Source organism: Lycorma delicatula, chromosome 5 (genome assembly GCF_047948215.1).
Source record: "Lycorma delicatula isolate Av1 chromosome 5, ASM4794821v1, whole genome shotgun sequence".
NCBI classification, from domain to species: Eukaryota; Metazoa; Arthropoda; class Insecta; order Hemiptera; family Fulgoridae; genus Lycorma; species Lycorma delicatula.
Genome location: NC_134459.1, coordinates 28,989,078 through 29,015,805, shown reverse-complemented (window position 1 = coordinate 29,015,805; position 26,728 = coordinate 28,989,078). Strand labels below are relative to the sequence as shown.

General features: G+C 28.6%; 2 protein-coding genes across 7 annotated transcripts in view; one reads left to right on the top strand and one right to left on the bottom strand.

Moving 5' to 3' along the window:
- LOC142324837 (uncharacterized) overlaps nucleotides 1-18,328 on the bottom strand; it is a 30,486-nt gene extending 12,158 nt beyond the window's left edge. For 3 of the 5 annotated variants that reach the window (XM_075365873.1, XM_075365872.1, XM_075365874.1), the window contains exons 1-2: nucleotides 7,463-7,807; nucleotides 3,559-3,658 (exon numbers count right to left, since the gene is read on the bottom strand). In XM_075365873.1, coding sequence (XP_075221988.1) covers nucleotides 3,559-3,658; nucleotides 7,463-7,629 — 267 coding nt within the window. In that variant the 5' untranslated portion in view covers nucleotides 7,630-7,807. Of the gene's footprint in view, nucleotides 1-3,558; nucleotides 3,659-7,462; nucleotides 7,808-14,912; nucleotides 14,963-18,204 lie in introns of those variants that run through there. The other 2 variants (XM_075365875.1, XM_075365871.1) reach the window with 2 other exon arrangements.
- Nucleotides 8,047-26,728, top strand: part of LOC142324836 (uncharacterized) — an 85,506-nt gene continuing 66,824 nt past the window's right edge. The window contains exon 1 of one of the 2 annotated variants that reach the window (XM_075365869.1): nucleotides 8,047-8,348. The gene's annotated coding sequence lies outside the window, so the exon portion shown is untranslated. Of the gene's footprint in view, nucleotides 8,349-18,678; nucleotides 18,953-26,728 lie in introns of those variants that run through there. The other variant, XM_075365867.1, reaches the window with a different exon arrangement.

Genomic DNA, 26,728 nt, shown 5'->3' with positions numbered 1-26,728 from the left:
GCTGAACAGCATGTATAGGAAGTTGGCAATCTGCGTGACCCAACTATATAGAACAGTCTCCTTGGATGCTTCACTAGTGTCGGTGGGGGGAATGCCACCATTGGACCTCATCGCCGAGGAAAAAAGGGACAGGACCACAGAAGGCAAAGAGCCGCATGTTTATTGAATAGCAGGAGGTGGAAGAATTCAAAAGGACATTAGAGCTATATTTTGATCCCAGAGGTAGCTGTATTGGTCAATAGACCATGGGTCATTTGGGGTCTACATCTGCAGGATTGGAAGGAGGTGTACAGATCAATGTCAGTATTGTGAAGAAACTAACACAATGGAGCACATCTTTTTCATGTGACCCAGGTGGAAGGAAGAATTGCCATGTGATGGTTTGGACTCGCTGGGGGGGTCATGCAGTTGATGCTCTTGTCTGGTGAGGGTTGGACCATGTGTTCACAGTGGTTTCAGGTGGAGTGCTCCACCAGAAACTACTAAAGGAAGAACATGAGGAGGGCAGCATGGATGTCAGTTGAGGGTAGTGCTGGGCACCAGTCATTGGGGGCAGGTGGCAGAGGTACCTCGACATTGCCATCAGCAATGGCTCCCATGAAATGCATTCCTGCCATCTAAGACCAGCATAGCTGTGTGGGGTTAAGAATCTACTTGTATAGTATATATATTGTCGTAAATATCATGTGAATGTGGTGTGTAAATATTTGTATGAATGTGAGGTGTACCTGTGACACATGTGGTGCTAAGGTTGAGCCTTTACGTCAGTTCCAGCACCACGTTGCATGAGGGAGTGGGTTTTTAGTGGGCCCACTGCAGTAGGTGGTGAACCTTACACACCCAGTATGTATGGGCTAGTTTTTTACTTAAAACATAATCACAATTTCTTTCTCTGAATGCATCATAAATGATACTCGATGGAATTAAACTTTCTTCCTTCAGATTTGCCACAATAATCGTTTTAAATCTGAATAGCTTCATTCTACAGTTGCTCGTCCATAAGAAAACATTAAGATAAGTTGTACCATATTCCAAATATCACTATACTCTTTAAAAATTAATTACCAAAAAAAGCATCCAGCCTTAATTTATCCCTCTGAAATTCATTGAAATTAATTGGGCATTCCAACATTTCCTTCAAGAAACAATTTAAATTGCTGTAATACTGTATTATAGATATTTGAATTGATTATGTACAGTGTAATAAAAAACTTGCTTTAAAAATTTGCAAGCCATCAACGCAAAATAGATAAATTTTTATCAAAAATGATTCATGAAAACTAATTGAATGGATTTTTCTCAAAACTTTATTTAAATAAAATCTTTCTCCATTTACCCAAATATTACGGTTAACTTAGCGTTCAAAATCCCTTGTATTTGAATAGATGCATTAAGTCACGTGAAAAACTGCAACTCAAATCACATATGCAGGAACCTATGGAGGCACAGTTTATAATATTTAAACTACTTCGGGAAAGAGTTGCATGTAAATTTCATTTTAATAAAGAACAAAGTTAAATACCTAAGAGACTATGCTCATCCTGGTAGAATAAATAGGGGGTGTTTATCAATTCACATATTATTTCTACATCGTGCAAACCAAAGTGATTCAAGCATTCGCAATAAAGCCTTATACTCCTGAAAACATATGATATTCCCGACATGAATTCACCACAGAAACCTATAATATGTCATAAATATAATAACAGTGAAAATCAATTGAAATAGTATTATAATACAATTTGACAGAAGTTTTTTCAATATTTCTCAAACATCACAGTGTAAACTAAACAAGAACATTATGAAATGATGAAAATTACACGTGGAATCAATTGTTTTCTTTCTTAGACTTTTAGTGGATACAGTATACCTTACATCTATTCAACCACCCATTTTGTTACCTTTATTTACAGTAAAAATTTCACTAAAAACAAACTTAGTTAAAATACTGTAACTTTAGAAAAAGTCAAATTTTACAATATCTCCAGGGCACAAATAAATATTCCTGGGAAAATAAGCAAAAATACAGAATTCCAGAACATTTTCAGTACTGAAAAACGACTTCTAAATTCCAAGTTTCAGAATGCACGGGAACCCTGTGTAAAGAACGGAGTGCTATTCAATCTTTTAATGGTCAAAAAGTGAAACCGAGCAATATTTATCATCAATAAAAGCAGATTTATACTGAAATAAAGAGTAAACAGAATATGGAAAGGTGATATAAATTTGTAATACATAAACTGATGCTCAAGAATTATCATTGAAGGTTTGAATCAAGTTAATAAAATATTGGAAACTAGATACAAAACATTTAGCGAGTAGCACATTTTCTTCCTAGTCATGCCAGTACCTCAATGAAATTGCATTGAAAGACTTGGACTACGACAAAATTTGTACACAATACATTTCCCACCAATTGTCTGACCGACACAAAATCAGGTAATATTGTCAGTGTGCTTTTTCAAAAAGAATCATGTAGATTATGTTTAGTGATTTTCATGATCAGACTGTTTTTGGTAGTAAGATCTAGGTGCCTCATTACATTCCAAAGTAAGAAACGGTCACTTGAATGAAATCATCCCAACTCTTAAAAGCACAACAATCCAAGCACATTCTTTTATGTCACAAAATCTCATGACGGAAATTTGTTGGGATTGAAAGGGCATTCTTTTAATAGAGTTTTCATAACAAATGGTACTACAATAAACCCTGATTAGTATTTCTTGAAGCATTATTGTTCACAACAAGTCTAGTTTTGTACTGCAGCTACAACTCAAGCTTTTTTCAGTAGTTTTGGACAAGAAGTTCTCATTCGCCCATCTCATAGTTTGGTCCTTGCTCCAACTAATTTTCACTTATTTCCTAAGCCTATGAGTTCCAAGGTAGAAAATATTTTAGAAGTTAACTGCTTCCAGTCAACAATCTGTTAAACAAATTTATAGAGGATAATAACAATAGAATTTAAAGCCAAATAAATAGATATAATTAATCCTTAAATCTAAATTACACAGAGAAATAGTTTCAGACACTGTGTGTTTAAACAAATACAAACCACAAAAGTAGATTTTTTTTCTTAATTTTTTTACAGTTAACAAATGGTACTTATCCTCTGTGTCTTATCCTCTTACATGTATAGATTTCTGAGAAAACCCCTGTCGATAAACTAACAGCTGACAGCATTTCTCCACTAGCAAATATAATCATTTATTTACAGCTTAGAATGGATAAATTATTTCAATTAGTTATTTCAGATTGCAAAATTTAAACATCAAATGTTTTCAAATTTACCATAATAAATCCTGAAAAATTAAGTCTAATCCAATTTAAAGAAAGGCATTCTCTTTCAATTTTATTTATTAGGGGATAAATTTGCAAGTATCAATAAATGATGTAATTTACAATGTTAAGAAAGTAATATAAATAACTAAAGAAAGTAAACCAAACAACACAGAGATAATAAAAAGGTTATTTTTTTGTTTAACTTATTCATAAAATTTGTAACAAGATCATAACTTATAAAAGCAGAACAAAAGAATATTAAAAAAAAATGTAACGTACTAATGCAAAAAGTCGATCCCATTTATACTGCAGAGCAGCCAACTCACTACGCAAAGTGGTATTCATATCGCGGGTCATTTCTTCACCAGATCTCTGTAAACTACACAAATAAATCAGATTACTCCTAAAAACACCATATATGCCCTCTAAAACACCATATTTATTTTATCATCGCAAGGAAACTGATCTATAACATTTATAGGTCATCCAACCTCATTTGTTGAAATTTTGTTACGTTAATTTAGATAATTATTCATTACGATAACATAAATGTTAAAAACTGATTATACCTTGTACAAAAAACCGAGTCCAAGGCAGAAACAGCTTAATGAGACTGTGAGCATAGATTTAAAACCTTTACATTAAACAATAATTTAATGGTTTTTATTAAATCAAATCTGTCATTTGCCTAAGTCAGAATGGTATTTTGAATTTCACTTCATTAATTTTCATTTTTACTTTCATTAATTTGAACCATTTATTAACCAACACTAATATGTGGCAAAGCAAAATAAATCATTAGATGTGCATAAAACATTCACCAAAAAAATCCAATGTCCATGTAATACGTAAAATAAACTACTATACTGTTTCAAATTTTATATTTCAAAACAAAATATAGCTTCAAACACAAATACATTTAACATAAAAGCACTCCATAATATAGTCAATGTTTTACAATAACCTTATAGATATAATTTCACTAGTACATCAAAATTAACCTCTCAGACATTCCACACTTACAAAACATATCCATATGTTAATTCACCACAAAATTATGAAATAATACTAGAATAAAAAACCCAAAACAACAGTATACAAAATAAACAGACATAATATATTTCACAATATTCACACCTTATCAGCAATATCGGCTGACAATTGGCACAACAAAACATCACTGAAGTTTCCACAAAAACAACAAAGTGCAATGAGATAGGGGGTTAAATAAATTGGAGTTTGCACAGCGGTTGGAAGGGAAAAATGATGTTCTGTTCCAACACTTGATTTTCAAACGAGGCCTATTTTCATATTGATGACACTGATAACAAACAAAATGTCCGCCTTTGGGTGGCAGCAGCTCCAAAAATCATGTGTGAAAAACAACAACATGGGCCTAAAGTAACTGTTTGGGCAGCTTTATCCAGACACAGATTGATAGGGCCAGTGTTTTTCAACAATACAGTTTATTCTCAATGCTATTTGTATACGTCAAGAAATAATTTTCAACCTGAACTGCTTACAACTAGTTGCCTCTATATATTCAATGGTTTATGCAAGATTGTGCAACTTCTCGCACCGCTAATGTGTTAGATTTTTTAAATTCAGTTTTTGGTTATTCCATAATTTCAAATCGCTATCCATATTGCCACAATGAAGGTTTCTTTTGGACACCTTTGAGCCCAGATTTAAATCTTTGTGACTTTTTTTATGAGGATATTTAAAAGAGAAACTTTTTCTGTTACGATCTGCAAATCTTATGGTCATACACATGCAGACAGTTCAGTTGTGTAAAGAGATTCATGAGGACTTGTGTTGCAGAGTCATCAGAAATGTACACACTCACCTTTAAAAGCTGTTAGGCAAAACTGTTAGCCACATTGAACATGTCTTGCAGTAAAAGAACTTTCCATGAATACTGAATTTGATATGTAAAGTTGTAATAACATTTAATTTAAAAATAAATATGTAATCCAAAATTAAAATGTGTCAACTTATTATGCACACCCTATAAGAAAAGTAAAATAGAATTTTTTTTTTTTTTTGATCTCGCATGTAAATATAAAAAAAGAAACTTTTTGCCCATATAAACATTAAAAATTTTATGACATTATTTAAAGATATTAAAAATTTATATATTTTTTTGGTAAGTTATTACAGATAAATTTTCACAATTTTGATTCAAACAGTATTCTGAAAATCTCTAGATATTTGGTGTAGCTTTCTTGATTTGGGATCAAAATACAGCTATCCCTTATACCTATAGCAAGTGTACGTACAGTTTTACATCTCTGGATTGCTAAGCCAAAATGTGTTGTTATTCGGAATCCAACATGAGTGATATTCAGAAAACAATTAAGGAAGTACCAAAAAATAGCATTTTGAAATAGATAGACATACAATACATAACTAAATAAAAATTTTACATCTAAACAGGGTACACAATTTAAAACCCAAAACAATAAAAGGCTAGTTTGATCAGTAACTTTAAGCAATTTACTATATAAAAATATAAAAGCTATTTACTTTAAAAATATATAGAAAAACCACTAAATAGTCATTTCTTGAATTGAGTCCCTACATACACACAAGGCCAATTTGAAGTTGTTTAAAATCCTAACAATCTAGAATTAGTTAAATAATTTATAAGTATTCATTTACTAAAATACTCTATAAGAAAAATTTACATGGTTTATTAACACTATGAAATGATCATCTTATTCATCAAAATTTAGAAACCATTAACTCAGTCTACAAGGTAGAAGAAGTTTCACTGCTGACAGTTCAATTGAGGGGATAATGTATTGTGACATAATGTTGTAGGGGTTGAGAATGAAAATATTTTTACTATTTTGTCCACTGTGCAAAAAACTGAATTTAATTTTCCAGGTTCAGTTACAAAATTTTTATCATCTCCTAGTTTTCAGGGAATAATCTTTTGCCATTATCATCTATAATCGTACAATAATGTTTCCAACTGATTTTTCATAATATTAAGAGATAATTTTGTTATTTATTTTACTTATTTTTCACTACGGCTGTTGATATTAAAGTATTGGAAAGAATGTTTAAAGATTTTAAAACCAAATACAAAAAAAATATGTAGACAAAAAGTTCAAAAGTAAATCAGTAATATAAAAATGCTGTCAAGTCTAGATGAGCAAAATATAAGTATCAGGGAATTGAAGGAATTAAAAGCCGTTCTAGCAGAGCAAAAAAAAATCACTAGAGATTACTGAAACAGAAAAATTTGATCCTCTATGAAATTGAAAAAACTGAAAATTAAGGCATAAAAAATTCTACATGATATTATTCAGCAGTATTAAATGGTAAAATGCCAGTTCAAGTGTCTGTGGATAATTTAAATTATATAAAAAATATAGGGTGATTATTTTGATAAGGCAAACTGTTATGTTATTTTCAAGATTATACAAAAAAATGAAAATTCTCTGGAACACAAATAAATTGGAGGGAACCAGGATTTTTGTTACGGAAGAGTGCAATAAGGAAGCAAATATGATGAGAAAGAAGGTAATTAAGATATAAGTTAGGCAGCAGGAATCAAACAAAACAGTAAAATGAGAGGGAACAACTTCTTTAGAACATAGAAAACTGCATTATACAGAACTATTGAAGGTACATGGAGAATATATACAAGAGAAGAATCAGAAAAGGGAGCAAGGAAGCGATCGGCAAGAGTTTTAAATTATATTAAGAAACACAAGATCATCAAGCAGAACAATTTTATGACGATAAAGCATGTTTTATAACATCTTAGAATACGGAGGAGTTTTGCAATATACTGTATTTAATTTCACTACTAATGAAACAATGTGCATTCCACTAAAACATGAAATAATTTGTTTTTTAAAAACTTTCTAATTTCTGTGGTAGTAAAGTATTCTGTGACCAATATGACTGATACATTATGACCAAAAAATAAATTATATATATAAATAAACAAATGGGTAACGTAAATAGGAATATGTCAATTTTTGGTTAAAAAAGTTTCATAACAGAAACCAATAATTAGTATAACAAATTTATGGCTAATATAAATTACTTTTCAGGTAAGCCAGTTTGATATTATATATGTGTATTTCTATTAGTAGTAATGTTGGATTAGATCTAATGCATTGTAATGATAGTATTAAAAACAGTTCCTAAGCAAAAATATTAATACCTATTTTCCAAATCAGAATGATTGGATGAATTTATGACCAATAACATATCACAAATAGGTTTTGTAATTACTGTATTATAAATATCACCATTTAAAAAAAAACGCACACAACTAATACAATAAAATAAACTAATAAATGAAACTTTTACATAACATAATAGTCTCATAAACACACCAAACTTTAAACGCAAAGTAAACACTGAAATATAGAATACTGGAATGGACACTGTCTATGCCCAACGTAAGCGGAAAACGAACGTGAGACAAATAGATTTAGAGGTATAGTTTTCATTGTGTCGCACAATGCAGCATTGTACCTAACGTACCGTCCTTTCAGAAAGTGATTCCATAAAACTTAATTGTAGTTGATAGTAAGTGATAAAATCTCATAATTCTATTTAATTAATAGAAAAATTTCAATGCTTATGAATATTAAATAAATGTTGAGTTAATCATTGTATCATATAAATGTTTTTATAAAAACTTTCTACAATAACTTGAATTAGAAAGATAACTTGTGATTTGTGATGAGAGAGTTCGTCACAAACTTTTTGAACGGACTGTTAACAAAGACCTCTAAATCAGCTGTCTTTGTTGGCACGGATTTCTAACGCTATAGCCCATTCCAGTATTTCTATATTTCAGTGAACGTAAACGACTTACATAACCTGAATATACACGTATTTTGTTTTCAAAAAATATCCAGTAAATGCGGTAAAAAATTTTAATTCGTTCTTTATCAACAAAAAACTTTCCTACGAGTTTAAAATAACTAGTTCCGTTCTTTCTCGGTTACCTCAATACAATTAAATATTTAATTATTTTTACAGTAATGGAATATTGAAACGGTACAACATCTTTAATAAAGAAAATTCATTCCAATCAGGTATAAAAATTATTTTTTAAATGTATGTAATTTATTTTAATCTGATTATTTTTTCTTCTATTGCCGATTGAAATTTTGCAAAACAAATCTGTGTACATAATATGTAATTAATATAAGTAAAAACCACAATCAGTTGTGTGCAAATGGACACAAACAACATTTTTTGAACTTGATCAATGTGCTATTTTGACTTCACAGTCAATTGCTTTATATAAGTTTTAGATATCCTTGTTCAGTATTAAAAAAATATGTTTATCTACATCATATAACTTCTATAAATTACAATTCATATTTCCTGCTATCAAAACACAATCAGATTTACCAAAATTAAATAAATTACTTTTACTAATTTCTTCAATAAAAATAAATTATCTGTAATCACTTAACTGAAATACTTTTAGTTCAAAAATATCAGATTTTAACTTATTACAGTATGCTTATTCATTAAGATTCTACTAGCACATATAAATCTAACCTGGTTGTTAAGCTTGTGATATCTCAATTTACAAATGAATATAATTCCTCTACCTTGAGTACTGACTACAGCTAGCATAGCCATAGTAATTATTAATTTTTATTTTCTCTTGAGCCCAATTGCAGTTACCCAACCCTCTTTTTTTATTTTAAGATAAGAAATGAATTCTGTACTGTGTGAAAAAATGCCAAGCCTGATCAGGATTTTTGAAAGTTGTGGATAAAACAACTCTTTTTTCTAAATTCAGATTGTTAACAACAATTTAATTTTACGTAAATTATCCTTATTATAAATAAAATAGGTAAACAGTGCTAACTATTATAAACAGTTTTGTTTCTTACAAAGAAATCAAAATTTTTCCTTAATGCTTCATATATTTTGATGAAATAATAAAATAACGGGTTATAATAAATAACGGGTTTATTTAATAGTGTAAAGAAAAGATTTAGATAAATATGTGTACAATTTTAACTGCATTTGGTTTAAGCCTTCAACATCTTATGCATTTCTTAAAATAATCACAGAAGATCCTTTAATCTTACAACCCAGACTTTACAATTCTGATTCTCAAATGTCTGTGTCGTTTTCTTAGTCTTTCTTACCATTTCATAAACAATACTCTTCCCAGAACATAGATTAAGTATACAGGTATTTCACATGACATTCATGTGGTGAATTGAGAAATTTATTTTAACATGTCTTCTTTTTCTTAGATCTTCATTGATGCTTTTTTTATTAAATTTCACTAATGTAAATAGTGTTTTTATTGAATCCAGCTTGTTTTTAGGGATTGCTACGGATCTACCATTTATCTTTTAATCTTGCAGACCAATTTCCCACACAAACATTTCTTCATATATCTACAATTTATTCATTACTACTACTTTGTTTCAAAAAGCATATCCTTCAGTTCCAAATTTGTTGTCTTAATGTTCTTTTTTTGGTTCATAATAATTTAATTTATTGAGATTATTAATAATTTTTTCTTCTTCTATTCTTTTAAAAATGTCTTCCAACGTTACACAGCCGTATTTATATAAATGGTTTCTCTACAGTCTTGATGGAGATAGATTTTCTTGAGAAATACTGAAGACATAATCATCCTCAGTAATGTTCACCATGAGCTTTGCAATTTAACATTAAAGAGAGTAGTCAATGGAGGTCCTCTTTATGCAAGGACCATAGGATGTTATTTTGTTTTGTTTTTTTTTGTCTTCAGTCATTTGACTGGTTTGATGCAGCTCTCCAAGATTCCCTATCTAGTGCTAGTCGTTTCATTTCGGTATACCCCCTACATCCCACATCCCTAACAATTTGTTTTACATATTCGAAACGTTGCCTGCCTACACAATTTTTCCTTAAAGCGACTATTCCAGGATGCCTTAATATGTGGTCTATAAGCCTATCTCTTCTTTTAGCTATATTATTTCAAATGCTTCTTTCTTCATGTATTTGCCGCAACACCTCATCATTTGTTACTTTATCCACCCATCTGATTTTTAACATTCTCCTATAGCACCGCATTTCAAAAGCTTCTAATCTTTTCTTCTCAAATACTCCGATCGACCAAGTTTCACTTTCATATAAAGCGACATTCCAAACATACACTTTCAACAATCATTTCCTGACATTTAAAGAGAAGACCAAATTGGTCTTCTCTTAACACTTCTTCCACTTTCCTCTCAATTCTTTTGTATAGAATTCTAGTTAAGATTTTTGATGCATGACTAGTTGTTCTAGTTGTTCTTATATTTTTTGTTAAAATGCAAATTGAAAGCAAAAAATTAAAAAAAACAGACAATGCATAAACATGCATGATTTAAAAATAAATATATCAAGCTAATAGAAATAAATATGCAAAAATTAAAAAAAGCTATCAATGCGATAAAATCAGATTTATTTTCCTAAGTTTAAAAAAAAGAGAAATAAATACTGTCATTAACTAATATTCAATTAAATCATTAATCAAAAAATTAAAATGTTACAATTCAATTATGCATAAATAATATTCAATGCATATATATATATTAATTATTAGTTTCAGGAATGTTTCTGTATGGCTATCCACACTGCAATCCTGTTTATTAAATTCTAACTTGACATTACAATGACATAAAAACCGCTTGGTCTATTCATTAACTTTATTTAAAAAATTGTGACAAGTGTATTCTAATCTATATTTAAAACAGTTATTTATCTTGAACCCTAATATAGATCTTAAAGCAGCAGATAACTTTAGACACAGAAAAGAATTATTTTATTAAATATTAAATTCTGCATATGAAAAAAAGTACTTTTTTAGGAACATATTTATTTTTTCAAAATAAGACAGAGATTCTAAGCAACTGACAGCTAATTACAAGTTATTTTAATTAGAAGGATCAGTCAATCACTAAAGAGGAAAATGGCAACAGAGGAAAACTGTTTAATAGAATAAACTTAAACTATCTGATGTTCAAGTCCAATACCCCTGACATAGAAAATATCAACTGTCCAAAAACAATTTCCTTCATTACAACTCTTTTGTTTATTTCACATTCAAAATCTGTAATGTGAAAGAACAGCAGCTGTGATAAGGGTTTTATTTTCTGAAGGTGTAAATTAAACCAACCAAAATTCACTAGCAGCTGTGGTATTTAGTGTATTAATAATGCAAATTTTTCAAAGAGGATCGGGCAGAACAACTGTAATCAATTTTCATCATAGTAGAAGACTGATGGAAGTTTCTATTGACGCTTTGCAAAATTGCATTAATGGTCTTTGTCACAGACAGATGCATAAAAATTTGGGAAATTACTGAAATTTGTATTACAAGTATCAAACAGTCTATTCCATCATCCATAATAAGCTGAAATACTGCAAAATATATTCAAGATGGGTGCTGTGAAACAGTCAACTTGAATTCAAATATGTATGAAACTTAAACAATGATTTTTAATGGATGGTAATGCTTTATTAAATCGCATAACTTGGATTCATCATTTTGATCTAAAATTCAAACATCATACCCACCAGGAAAAATTCATTACCTAGACATTAACTGGTAAAGTGATCCTAACAATGTTTTGGGACTAAAAGATACCATCTATTCCTATTATTTGGAAGAAAAATGTACGTACAGCAAGTACTATTGTCAGAGGCTAGAAAATAAAATGAAATCCCCCAATAAGGACATGTGCCCCCACACTGCACAAGAGTCATAAGCTATTCAAAAGTCAGGTCGGGAAGTGTTGCCACATCCATGTTACAGTCTCAATCTCACACAATCAGATTTTTTTTGTATCGTCCTTTCGAAGAGTTTTTGTCTCATTAAGCTTGGCAATAATGAGCAGGTCCAGAATGGCTCAAAGACTGAGGTAAATTACTCTTTATTACTGGAATAAGAAAGCTCATAGAAACATACAAGAGTTTACATATAGCCAGCAATTATGTTGAAAGTAGTGTTATTTGGAAATTGCAGTGTAGTTTGAAAGTTTTAGTGTAATAGTGTGTCATTGAATAAATAATCATTTTTCTACAGTCATTTGTTACTTAAATTTTTTAGCAACCTCGTAGATTTGATGAATGAAATAAATTAAAGTAAATACTAATTGTAATTCTTTAGGACATTAATATAGAAATTGTAAACTTTGCAATATACAATAGAAATTGTACATTTATAGAAATTGAAAACTTCTGTTATGGCATGGCATTTGTTTATATAACAAAGAATACAGCAGCAGTCTGATGAATGGTAATTCATAGTAACTCCTAGAATTTTTACAACACAGTTTATCTTCTTAAAGGGAACAGAAACGGAAGATGAGAAAGATGACAATCCATTCCTTCCCTTTCTGATGGTTTTTTTTTTATTTTGATAAAACTGATTATGCTCTCAAAATTAAAAGATAAATAATTTCTGCACACGTAACTAGTAGAAATTACTTATCCCTTACATTGTTAAATGACTACATTAAAAATAAGCCTATCCCATAAGCCTTGTTATATATGTAATTTTTTTCCTGTTTAGCCTCCGGGAATCACTGTCAGGTATTACTTCAGAGGATGATATGTACGAGTGTAAGTGAAGTGTAGTCTTGTAAAGTCTCAGATCGACCATTTCTGAGACGGGTGGTTAATTGAAACCCAACCGCCAAAGAACACCAGTATCCGTGACCTAGTATTCATATCTGTATAAAAGTAACTGCCTTTACTAGGACTTTAACATTGGAACTCTCGACTTCGAAGTCAGCTGATTAGCAAAGACACGTTCACCACTAGACCAACCTGGTGGGTTGTTATATATGTAATTAACTAAATAAACTCACAGAGAAGATCATAAGATCAACTTAAAAGTCACGCATTAAATTGTTAAAGACTAAACAAAAGTAATAATTAATTAGATATAACACTTCAAAAAACTATTCAAATAACAAAAAAATAAATATATTAAAAGAATATAAAAATACTATGTTTTAAACACAACACATGATCAAAGAAAAAAAAGAAAAAAACAACTTTGAGATTTACCAGTAACATTGATAGCAAAAGAATAATTTTAACAAAGATGTAATTAAAAAGAATACTTACTACAAAGTAGTTATAATACTTATACTAAATAATGTAGAATCATAAAATTGTAAAAAAATGTTATTAACATCTGTTTCTAGTTACAGGCCAATTACTTATTTTGACAAACCTTGTACAGCTATTTACTAAAAACACTACAATCGTTAAAAACATTATTTAAAAATTATTAAAATAACAAAATACCAGTTAAAAATGAATGCACTACAAAAACAAATTCAAAATGTATGTTACGAAAAAAAATTAAAAAGAATAAAGACATTAAGCTCATTTTACAAACAACACATATGAAAAAAGCCAAGATGAAAATAGATAAAGTTTTAAAATTAGTTCATATGAAAATTAAGTCAATATCACAACAATGACATATCCCAAGATATAAAAAAAAACTCATACTACCTCCTAGCTGATAATAATTAGCTATATAAATAAAAGTAGCGTTATAATTAGATTATCCAAAGAAATTGTTAAAAACTAGTTTAATTATAAAATTACAACATTTATATATAAATTTACTAATTTAATGTCCACATCTGGTAACAAAATAATCTATTTTGACACCCTAGTATAGTTTCACACCAAACAGTAGAGTCGATTAAAAAATTAAAAAAACAGTTTTAAGATTTTAGATTTGTTTTAAGTAAAATAAGACTAAATAAGTTTTTTTAATATAATTACAATAAATATTTTTGTCTTTTAAATGTTTAAAGTAATTAAGTTAGGGCCAACATTTTTATTGATCTTTTAAATCCACAAAAACAATCATTATCTAACCGATAAAACAATAAATATATATATATACAGAAATTTATTTAACAGATAATACGGATAAATGAAGAATTTCAGCGATTAAACATTTTTTTTTTAAATTGAATTATATTTATACAAATGTATAATTTCAACAAGTTAGTAAAACGATACAAAAATCTAAATAAAAATGATAGTTATAAAATAACCCTATTACAAAAACTTGAGAATAAATGGTTTAATATGTGAATGCACTCTGGTGGATGTTGTAGAATATATAGTTTAAAAACAGTAGGTGGTAAAAGGGACAGATGTCATATGTTAATTTATAACATAAAAATAAATGAAAATTATGGAAGAATTAAGAAGGCAAAGGGAAGAGAATTATTTAGAGATGCCACATGAAGAAATCACATAGTAAAATCACATGAATACCTATGATAAAAATCACACGCTACTTCAAAAATATATAAAATAAAATATCGTTTTTTTAATTGTGCAACAGAAATTAAAATAAAATTTCAAAATAAGCGTGTTAGATAAGGTAACCACTACCACCGGCATTTAACGACCATAAGATTTAAAACTTTCGTACTAAAATGGAAATACCACAAAAGCAAACAGTTTATCGACACCATCACAGAATGTGTATAATTACCTTAGAAAATAAAAGGGGCTGACAGAAAATGAAACACTGATAACAAAAGAAACCACTAAAAAATCAGTGAAATTCTATTACATACATAAAAGGTGAAAAAAAAAAATATGATATTTACCTGCAATAACTGTATTAATACATTCATTAAGAAGAGACATAGCTGATTTACTGAAATTAAAAAAAAAAAACACAAAAAATTAAATCTTAAATGCAAGAACAGAATCAATGCTTATAAAATAATTATTAATAAAGAAACATGAAACTCAAGGTGAAATCAAGTAATTCCAAAACTAATTCTATAAAAAAAAGACCTACAGCATATCATCAGCACGAGTACATACCAGTGGTTCTTTTATAACAATTGCAATACACAGATTTTATAACCACGGGCTTGATCGATCATATCAGTAATTTCATTGTGGACACTAAAGTAGAAGAGAGGTAATATTAATTTTGCTTTAACACTATTGAAATCCTTGAAGATCTACGAAAGGACTAAGCAGGCTTATAGCAATGAAGCAGATAAGGTGTTTCAATAAGCAATCAGGTATCAACAAAATGAAAGCATCATTTGAAACAGCACAGGAACTCATTTCTGTTTTAAACATGCATCACCATCTGCCAATCTTAGCAGGTTCATTTGTCCAGAGATCCTGAGTTAGGGCAACTGACTGTCCAAAAATCCTGACGACTTTGAACAATTTCAGTTGAAATTCTAAATTTGTCAAAATCATGTGGAGGTCATATCTAATACTGAGAAATGGATTTATGGTTACAATTCAGAGACTAAGCAGTTGTTTAACAGTAGAACAGTCAATTCAAAGTTAAAAAAAGTGAGAATGTAACAGTGATGAAAAAAGGAGAACTTCTTTGTTTTATTTTTATTTTTCAATATATAAAACTGCTGCTCCATGAATTTATCTCCAATGTCAAAACTGTTAATGCTGTCTTCTACCATAACATTCTAAGAAGACTAACATTTGACAAATGTAACCTTAACTATAAAGTAAAGGAGATTGAGTACATCATTATGACAATTTTCTTATACACGAAGCTTACAAAACACTTCAGTTTTTTTACCACAACATGATTATAGCCTCCATATCCCTCATACTCATTGGTTTCTTGTCCTAAAACATCTTTCTTTCTCATTTTCATGGTGAAACTTATACTGCAAGATAACCATTCTTGTACGCCATATCTAGTAGCAGTAACAAACCAGAAGAACGATATACAACTTCAAAGGGAAAAGATATTACTACCAAATTAAAGTGGGATTTTTTTCTATAATAGACTTAGTTTTGGAATTAGTTGACTGCTTTATATTACTAAAAAAAAACAAATTGAAAAAACTACATCTTGAAATATTTTATGAAAATTCAACAAATATAAAGAATTTTTAACTATACATCTTTTTTAGTAAAATTAAAAATCTCCCTACATTTATTGAATTTTCATCAATATTTAAAAATATTATCTTCTTTCAGTATTATACTTTAATAAATGTGCTAGTCAAAAAAAATGGATTGTTCTATTAAATATTACATTTTTTAAAAGATGACATATCTAAAGTAGACACCTGCATAGTGAAAAATCATACTGTAAAAAGAAATTGTATAAAAGTATTAATATCATTCTCATAACAAACTAATCAAAAATTAAATTAACTATATATAAAAATATTATATGTCCAACTTCACTAATAAACCTACTTGTATAAGAACTAATGAAATCCTCTAAAAGAATTATAACAAATAAAAATACTAACTATAAAAACAATCAAACAAAGTGAAGAATTAAGCTATTAAAAATTGTATGATAAATTTGATACGATAACAACAAACAAAAATTATTATTTTTCACTAAATTTTAATTAATAAAAAAAATGAAAGATTAAATAAAAAGTAATATTTTAAAGAAAAAATAAAACGGAAGCAAAGTTTTAGTATTGGCACACCAAGAAGCCTAATGCAAAAAAAAGTTATGAATTTATATTTATTTTTTTTTTTAAAGAAAGTAAATAAATATCAGTTTGTTAGATTCACAAAATTAAAAAATACAAAATAATAAACCTTTTTATTTAGTTTTAAAACTTACTGAACCTCAAACTAAACTGTTGTGCTGTGAATTATATAGAGTTTATAACAGAAATTTAATTTATTCATAAAAGTTATTTTTTTTTATAAACACATGATTACACGTTCTATAGAACACACATTTACATCACATGTATTATTTGTAATACATGTGATAAACCACAGATAATAAAAAACTGCTCAGACAGTGAAAATTGTTAAAAGATTAGAGCAGTATCACAAAATACAACAATAATAATAAGCAAAAAATAATAATAAAGTGTCTGATTATATTAATACATAAAATAATAAAACTATATGAAAATAAATAAGCAGATCAATATTAATGAAAAATTATTTTCCTTCATGTTTCTATCATTCTTCATAACTGGTTGAAAATGATGGTGAATATTGAATTCACCATATTAATACAATATTAATGTGCACATATTAATGTAAGGTTTTTATTGAAAAAACCTTACATTAATATTAATGTAATTGTGTTATAATAATAACATTTGTGTTATTTGTAAATTAATATTTGTGTTATTGTAAATACATTAGAACTCAAAAATAATATTTCATCATAAAAAGGTATTTGGAAATTTAATTTCCGTTTAATGTTAATGAATAGGACATATCTCGAAACCAATGGAATTTGATAAAAGTTGTTTCAACCACCTTATAATACAAAAACATGATTGTGTTACCCGGTTTAAACAATTTTAGAGAGCTGAAGAAACGTTAAATTATACAGCATCAATCTTCAATTATTCCACAATTAAATTAAGTTAATGAAAGTACCCTCTTTGTATAGCAATTGTTTTTGATATGAATTGTTGCAATATTTCCAATGAAAAAGATACTAGTGTGTATGCTGACAGTAAGAACTCTAAATTTAGCCTAAACAGTGCATTAATAATGAATTACTAAAATAAAATATCAGCTGATAAAATAGGCTAGCTGAATATTCAAATTTATTTACTTTTTATGTTAAGAAATCATTAAGAAAATGTCAGCTGTTGACTGAATTGTAACAACTTAATACTTTAACAGGTAAGAAGAGCAATTCTTTTAATTATAAGCATAATGAAGAAGAATCAATGTTTGAGTCTGAACACCTACAGTCTATAGCGACTAGGATTTCTTTAAATATGTTAATGATGCAGGAGAAGATGTGTCCAGTGGTCCTAATAATTAACAGTAATTGAAGTATTGTGTTAGGTTACATGAACAATCTGGTCTGATTTAAGGTGGATTTGTTCTATTTTTAGTAGTATCTCTGACACTTATTTTAATCTACATTAAAATAATATATATATAAAAAATTCTTACCTCGACCAACAACAAGGGTAATCTATCTAAAATAAACGTATAAGCATATATATCCGCTGGATGGAAAGATGGCAGCTGGATCCATAGCTTCGTTCTGTTACGCACGTAATTCACTGTCTCTCCCCATCCCTTCCACAACTAATGTTTATAGCTTGGAAAGTTTATTCTATGTAAATGTTGAATGTCAAATACGCAACGCAGTAAATTACCTGATGCCGATTTTGGCAGGCAAGGGGCCAAGGGTGAAGTAAAAGACAGGTTAATTGGCAACATGGCACCTGTCAATACCTAATGTTAGAATTATTTCTTATATAAGCTTCCTATTAAGATTCTCCGTATATTAAGAGAGGGGGAGAATGCAGAGACTCTCTCCCCTCGTTTGACTCTCGTTCTCTTGGCTCGTGTCGAAATTCATCAAACTGCGTGTGTCAAAATGTGTGTTAGGATGATGAAAAACTATATTTGTTTATATTATTAGCTGTTTCCATTATATTCAGCGATGTAGAAAAAATAAACAAATCTTACATAATAATAATATTAGCTTACATTTTATTTCTGGTAATTTATTAATCTATTAAAAGTGTTGTTAACGAATAACGTTGTCATACAGTAAATAATGTTTTATTTCTCTTCTGTAAGTGTTTTAAAAATTTTCTGTAATGTTTTAAAAATCGTATCAAATTTTGATTATTTGTATTTTACGTGAATCTAGACAACCGTTTAGAAAATAATTCTACGTGTAAACTAGGTAAGTTCTTTCAAATAATAATATTTTGTAATAAGAAAAATGGTACACAAATAATGTGATTATTGGTTAACTTATGGGAATTTAATGAACTAAACGTTTTGCACATTTTGTTTTGGCAAAAATCATTTTTTTAGATTAGTCAAATATATTTTTATTCTTGTTATTTTAATTAAAATTAAGTATATGTACTTAATTTTTATAAAGTAATCTGTTACTTTATAAAAATATGTAACTAAAATAATTTGCTTTCAAGTCCCGATATATTAGAACAGGGAGTTTGGTGAATATTTTGTATACGAAACGTTTTATTTAGTTATTTCTATTTAAAAGTTAATTATTTCGGGTATCAATATTCTAATAAAGTTCTGTTTTTTTTGTTTAGATTTCTGTTAATAACAAAACCTTTTGCCTGTGTCTACATTTGGTGATTAATAAATTAGCTATCTATTTTAGAAACATAAATTGCCTTCGTTGTTTAGTATGAAATACTTTACAAATATTTTCTCACTTTTCTTTGAAACCTACATTGATATGTTCTGCAGATCAAAACGGTCGGTTTTTATGTTAGATGGTCAGACTTATTAACTTTTTTCGACAAAAATTTAGCCAAAAGTTTTGTTCTGATTTTATTAAATTTTTTATTAGCCGTGATAACTTACAATTGTACAACATAAAAGGGTAATGATGAATGAGGCTTTCAGTTATTTAATTTTACCTAATATTCAATTTATATATATAATTACAACCGAGCACATAAACGTGACGATTGCACATTTATATAAAATTACATTCGTGTGCGCGGTTTTATAATTTTTTTTTTACTAAATATTTTTTAGTAAAAAAATATTTATTACATCCTTACGAGTGATACGTAAGGATGTAATGATATGATTTCACTATTTCTAAATTTATCCAACTTAGCCGACAACCCACTTCTACAATGCAAATACGCGCGTGCGCGCTCACACGCACTCACACACACACACACACACACACACACACACACACACACACACACACAATCAAACAAAAACACACACACAGTGGAGAAACAGAATAGATTTATTTGTTCCGTTTTACAACGAAGGGAATTTTTGTTTAGCTTTTATTCATAATTAATTCATATAACAATTGAATTGCACAATAAAACTATGCATATTTTACGGATAAATTAAACACGGAAGTCCGGGTAATTGAGAACCGGATTAGTAAAATAACTAAGTGTTATAGTAATTGTATCGTTTAATTTTTTGTAGCACGGTGATCCGAGCGGTAACGTAATCAATCGTATATTCATTTAGACCAACACGGTGGGTTAATTTTAAAACGGTTGTATTAAAACTTATTTGGTTACTGATCTAGGTTAAAGTTTTCAGTATTTGGACTACACCTTTATCCGCAGGTGCAATTATCAAAAGGCACGTTCTTAACTGCTTTATTTGAACAGAAGTAAAAAATTGTACATTGCAAGTAAAAATAATTTTAAAAAAATGAAATAAAGTTAAAAATTAAACATTTATATATTTATAAATTCTGTATCATAGCGATCATTAGAAAATAAATATTCAGTCATTATAACATCTTGAAAGTAGCAGACACGAATTCATAATTTGGAGAAATATTTAAATAAACTCAAATAAATTTTGTAACATTGGATAAAGGTGTATGATTATTTTATATTTTGGATACCGGATGTAAAATTAGACGATTATCTTTTCTGTTTATATAAGTTATTTCTTTTAACGAATAATATTTTTGAAAAAAAACTTATTTTACAAATTAATTCTTTTACATATAGATACACGAAATTTCTTAATTTTTCTAAGTCGACAAAATCATTTACGTATTACGTAATTCCATAAAATTATCTTCAATTATATAACTGTTTTATGAAACTAATAATATTTGTACTAACAATTTTTTATATTTTTCTCCATCATAGCATCTAAATTGGTAGTAAAAAATTTAACAATCGAACCGAGACCGTTAACAATTCCTCTTTTATTTACTTAATTACTTGCCAAGACTATTTTTAACTTTTCATTTATTAACATTTTTGTACGAATAATACTTCTATCTCTAGACTTATGACTATTTTTACTTACATTATAGAATTTATAATTAAAAGTTACGATTAACAAAATTTAATACATATTCAGAAATATTATTCAAATTTTATAAACGATTTAAAACTTTATCTATAATAATGTTCGGTAGAGGCTTCTAATTTGGCTAAATCCAATTCTGTCGGGATCATTTACGAATTAATTTCAGCCGCTCCAGGATGAATTCATTTAGGAACAGGACCTGCAAGAGAATTCAAATACCGATTAGTTTCTGTATTCGGAAGATTTTTCTGTTGTATCTGTTTAACCTTTCGAGGTCGTTAAATGTATTTTGATTTTTTTATTATACGTCGTTCATCTATTTCTGCTGTTTTTCACTGAACTTACTTTTCCTTCGTCCTATCTATTTTTCGCTTTACTTCGTATTTGGAGAGTCTTGATATAAACATCAGGTGGGATATCCAGTAAATCTTTATTTATATTTATTTTTCCTTGAATTTTTAATTTTTATTTTTTTCATTAGTTTCCTTTACTTGTTTATGCAATTTTTTCACCTTTTCTTTACGATCGCTAATGTAATCGTTTATTACCTGCCGCTGTATATCAGCTTCTAATAATGAAGTCGGGTTATGTCCGTAAAATTTTCCAACCGTTTTAATTTGGTAACAGAATAAACGCTACTGTTATACGCAATAACTGCATATTTTATTTTATTTTTAAGACTTTCGTTTTTTTACTTCTTGTCGGTTGTTAAAGATTCTAATATGTTCGATTAGCGTAGACTGAAATCTTTCACGTTGACGATGGATGTTGTGTTTGTAAAATATATTTTAATTTTATATATCCGCATTAATTTTTTAATTATTGAACTCGGTGTCGTTATTAGAAATAATTTTTTCAGGTATTTTATAACGAGTTAATTAATTTAATAATTTATCAGCTGCTTCGGTCGATTGTGATATTTCAATCCGTTATACTTGTGTATACCTAAAATACTATCTAAATTGACAAAATTTTTTGTTTTTAAAAAAAAACGCTGTCGATATGAAGTACTTTCAGTGGTTTAGGTGTTGGAATATAATTCATTTCTAAACTTAAAGGAATTCTTTCACGATTTGTTTTTAAACGAATTTCACTGTACAATTTTAGATATGTATTTTTAAATGCGAGGTATAATATTAGCGGATCTAAAACGATCAAAAATATGTTCCTCTAAACCAGTTGAATAAATAAGATAAACAGATTAATTTTATTCTGAATTCCAAGTAGTATATTCATGTGTTGGAAGGTAGGTAAGCTACCTTACCTACCTTCCAACACATTATGAATACACTATTAATGAAATCTAAAGTAGATTTCATTAGAAAGCTACCTATTGTAATGGATACCGTGATTCGACTTCGGGAAAATTTCGATATATCTTCGCGTTTCACATCCTGCAGACTCCAAAGCCACCTTCAGCTCAAAAGCATATATATATATATATTTAACTTTCTCGTGGACAAGATAAATGCCGTAATTTTCCGCAAATCACTTTCAAATTGTTCCCTAAAAAAAATGCGACCCAAAATCTCAGACGAGTTTGTTAACGGCCAAAATCGGTCCATGGGGATGGAAATGGGGGGCTTTTTCGAAAAAAACAAAATATTGCTATAACCTTTTTATTAAGTAAAATATCGAATTCGTTTATGTTCCTACGATTCTTTGGATAACAGCCTAAAACATTTGTAAGTTTTTTGATATCACCAACCATTGGCTCAGGGGGTGGAAAAAATGAGGTTTTGAAGACAAAAAATCATACCTCCCTTAAAATAGGCACAGTATCGCATCGCTTTAAAGTTTTTATTTCATAAAATATAGCCTAATCTAAGTACAATTAATCTAAAATTTGTCGCATCGAGTCCAGTTCATATTATTAATCGATTCATGAAAGGCGGAGTGTGGTTCGATTCTTCAACAGTTGTACAAAACCTTGAAAATTTGAACGCGTTAATTTTATTCGCTGTACGTTAATTTTATTCAATATAATTTAGAAAACATAAGAGTAGTGTCCTGAATAATGACAACCCATTTCTTCTCCTCTTTAATGAAGATATTTTCAACAGTTACAGGCTTTATACTCTTGTCTAACATGTTATAAATTTTAGATCCTAAATAGACAAATGATTTTCGAAACCGTTTTTTAAATACAGCCGGGATTTGTGAGTTTTCTGCATCCATCCTTTTTGTATTGTACACATTGTCTATTTTATGATTTTTACAACTATTGAAAAATACTCTTGATAATTTTTATATGTATAGATTCTTTACGGGTAAAATATTCAGCTTATCGGAAACCTCAAGAGATGGGTTGAAACTGCTTTTGAAATCAATAATTCTAATTATTCTTTTTTGTGCTATTTCCACATTTAAGTGAGATTTATAAGCGTCTGCCCGATGTTCGGTTCCAAATTCAAGACTAGATTTCATAAGTGCATTATATACATACAAATCAACCGTTTGTAATCGCAATAATTATTTTTAACGTTAATTAAACCAGGTTAGCGAGCGAAGTGAGTGTAGGTTATTCCTTTTTTTTAGTACTTATTTTTTTACCAGGATTTCTCTTAATATATTAACCTTAGAGATTGGTATCGGGTGATTTTTTTTCTTCTTAATTTTAATTTCTAGTTATCGTTTCGACCCCCGCCACAGCTTATCGGTGTTTATCGACATATACCGGTGAAGTTCCGAATATATAATAATATTAGTAAATATTTCGATATTTCATCTACGTATTTGATGTGTGTCTACATTCACTGGAGAAATGTCGATCGACATTCTTAAATTTCTATCTTTCACGTTTACATGTATATTACACGCGTGTAGTGCAAAATAACGAAATTTTTGGTGCGGGTAGTTCGTGAATTAGGAGGGATTTAATTCGGGCGAAAGGGATTTCTAACGAAAAATTTGTTTTGTAACTCGTAACTTACGTCTTAAATAAGGTAACAATATTTCAAATTTTATAAAAATCAGAGGCGAGTCCATAACAATTGTAACTACCGTTACGTTTATCGTGCAATTCTAACCCGGTATTAAAATAATCCCGTTAGTTAAAGGCCATTCTGTACAAACGGGAATGATTATCGCTCGACAACGAAGGAATTAACAGAAAAACGGGTTTCACCATTGTTTTTCCTGTAAAATTTTAAATCGAAATCGTGGGTCCATTTCTTTCAGTTTCCAGATACTTCTCACATATGCAGCAAAAAGCTGTTCCCGAACTTAAATATCACCCGGTTTGTATAAAAGAACATGTCCTGAATGATCGACTGATTCGTCAACGTCCAGCAAAAATGAGTATATGTTCTTCTTGCGGTGTTCCATTTCAATAAAATGGATTTTTTAAACATTCCGAATATAAAGAGTTAAAACGGAGTAACAATGAAACTTAATATATATATATATATATATTTTTTTTTTTTTTTTTAATTTGTCGGTAACAAATGAAGATATCAACTTTGCTTTTGATGAATGTAATTTTCATTTAAATATTTAAAAACAAGTTTCTACATTTTTGTTGAAAATCAGCATTGAAAGTACTAAGAAAATTAAAAAAAATATATTTGAACATTCCTTGCAAATTTTCCCCATTTCCGACAATGTTAAACGAGATACGTATTCATAGATTGGGGCTTCCAAATACTCCTTCAGATATATATCGAAAAAACAGTTTTCGGTATTTTTTAATAGGTGTGACGACTTACAGCACAAATGAAAATTTTCTAAAATATTGGTTTTATAAAGATTATTAGAGTACTCGAAAATATTAATAAAATTAGGATTCTGTTCCAAAATATGTGTGGGAAAATTAGATCGTTCTTTGTGTCCTTTATACAGTTGATGTGTTCTTTAATCCTAGTCGAAAAGGATAACTCGAAAACGATTCCCCTGCAAGATGTTGAAATTTTGGATTTAAGATTTTTGCAATATCTAGTTTTGTGCACCCCTCCTTGAAGGCTTTTCAACGATATATCATAAGTAGGGTACACTTGTTTTCATCGGTTCCAAAGTTATAGCAAAATATTTTTTTTTTTTATTTAAATTTATTGATATATTACTAATTATTAACCTCTGATTCTAAAAAAAATTACATTAAATAATAATTCCATAATAACAATAAAAAAAATAATAAAAAAATATCATAATTTGTTAATGAAATATAATTTTATGTACTTTTCATTTAAAAAAAAATGTGTATATGTAATTAAATAGGCGTACAAGGAAGTTATCTGGTGTCCACATCAGATTTTTTATACGATAAAATATTTACAAAATGCCTCATCTTTTCAAAATTTAAAAACTTTCCTTTTTAAATCGGTTTATTATTATTTTGAATTAAAATTTCATCGTTAAACGTGAACGCACGATATTTTTGATAGCGATTAAAATGCTCTAACTCGATTCCCCGGTATAAATTTAAATAATATTTTAATTAAACGGTTCGTTTCTTTTGCGTATGTAATGGTTTTTCATAAAACGGGAAAAACCTTTTTCGACATAAAACACGTCTTAAAAACTATTAAATGAATTTATTTAAATATGTCATTTTTCTTATCTTAGTTAACGTAGACGCTACCGTTAAAATATAAATTTTTTATTATTGTTTGAAGATAAAGTTTTTTTAAATTTCATGGAATTTTTTTGTGTTGCCATAGCAACAGCTATTATATTGTCTTCCACCTACGGTTATTTAAAATAATTTGTACGGTTGAACTGCTCAGTATTTCGTATAGTTTATTGTTTAATTACTATTTGGAATTATTTTGTATTAAGTTTGTTACTTCTTATTTTTTTCTTAGTATGATCCGTAATGTTTTATAAAATTTTGATTGTGTATTAAATTATTACGTATATATATATATATATATATGTATACTGTATATTTACTTCTTTTTTTTGTGAGGTACTGGGGCATTATGGATTTTAGATTTGGCAAATGTGATTTTTTTCTTATATTTATGCTTTTTTATATACCATTCGTTTAATTGTTATTCTGCATAATAATGACGTTTATTTGTTTCTGCTAAAATTTGTAATAACGGAAATATTATATTTCATATTTTACTTTCTGTTTCATGCGGAAGACTGTTAAAATAATTGGACCGATATCGTTTTAAATTACATATTTTACATTCGTATGTAAAACTATAGATTTTGTGGTTTTAACCAGAAATATTTTGTCATAATCAAGAATAATAGTTTTCTAGAAGCCTCCTCTTTGTGGATGGATCTATAAACTTTTTTATGGACTATCGATGTTACAATTTTTCATTTCTGTAGTTAACAGGTGAGAACTTAGAGAAAATTTGCGACTTCTCTTCTCATCTCTTTTTCTACCCGACTGTGCGCTCCATGAAAATCTTTTAACATAATAAAATTCCGAAGATCGTAAAAATTATTCGTACTGTTGTAAAAAGTTTTTTTATATGTCTGTTTGTTCGGTTATAGTATAATTTTCTTAATCAGAATTGTTGAGGAATTAATCGCATTAATTTTTTAATTATTTACTTTAAAAAAAAAATTAATATCCTTCATTTATTACGGCGAGTTAATTAAACTCCTTGAATTAAATGTTTAATTTCAACACTAAGAAAACTACGCGCTTTCTATTCGTGTTAAAATAATTTTATTTGCGATTAAGTATAGGAGATTCTTTGAAGTTTGA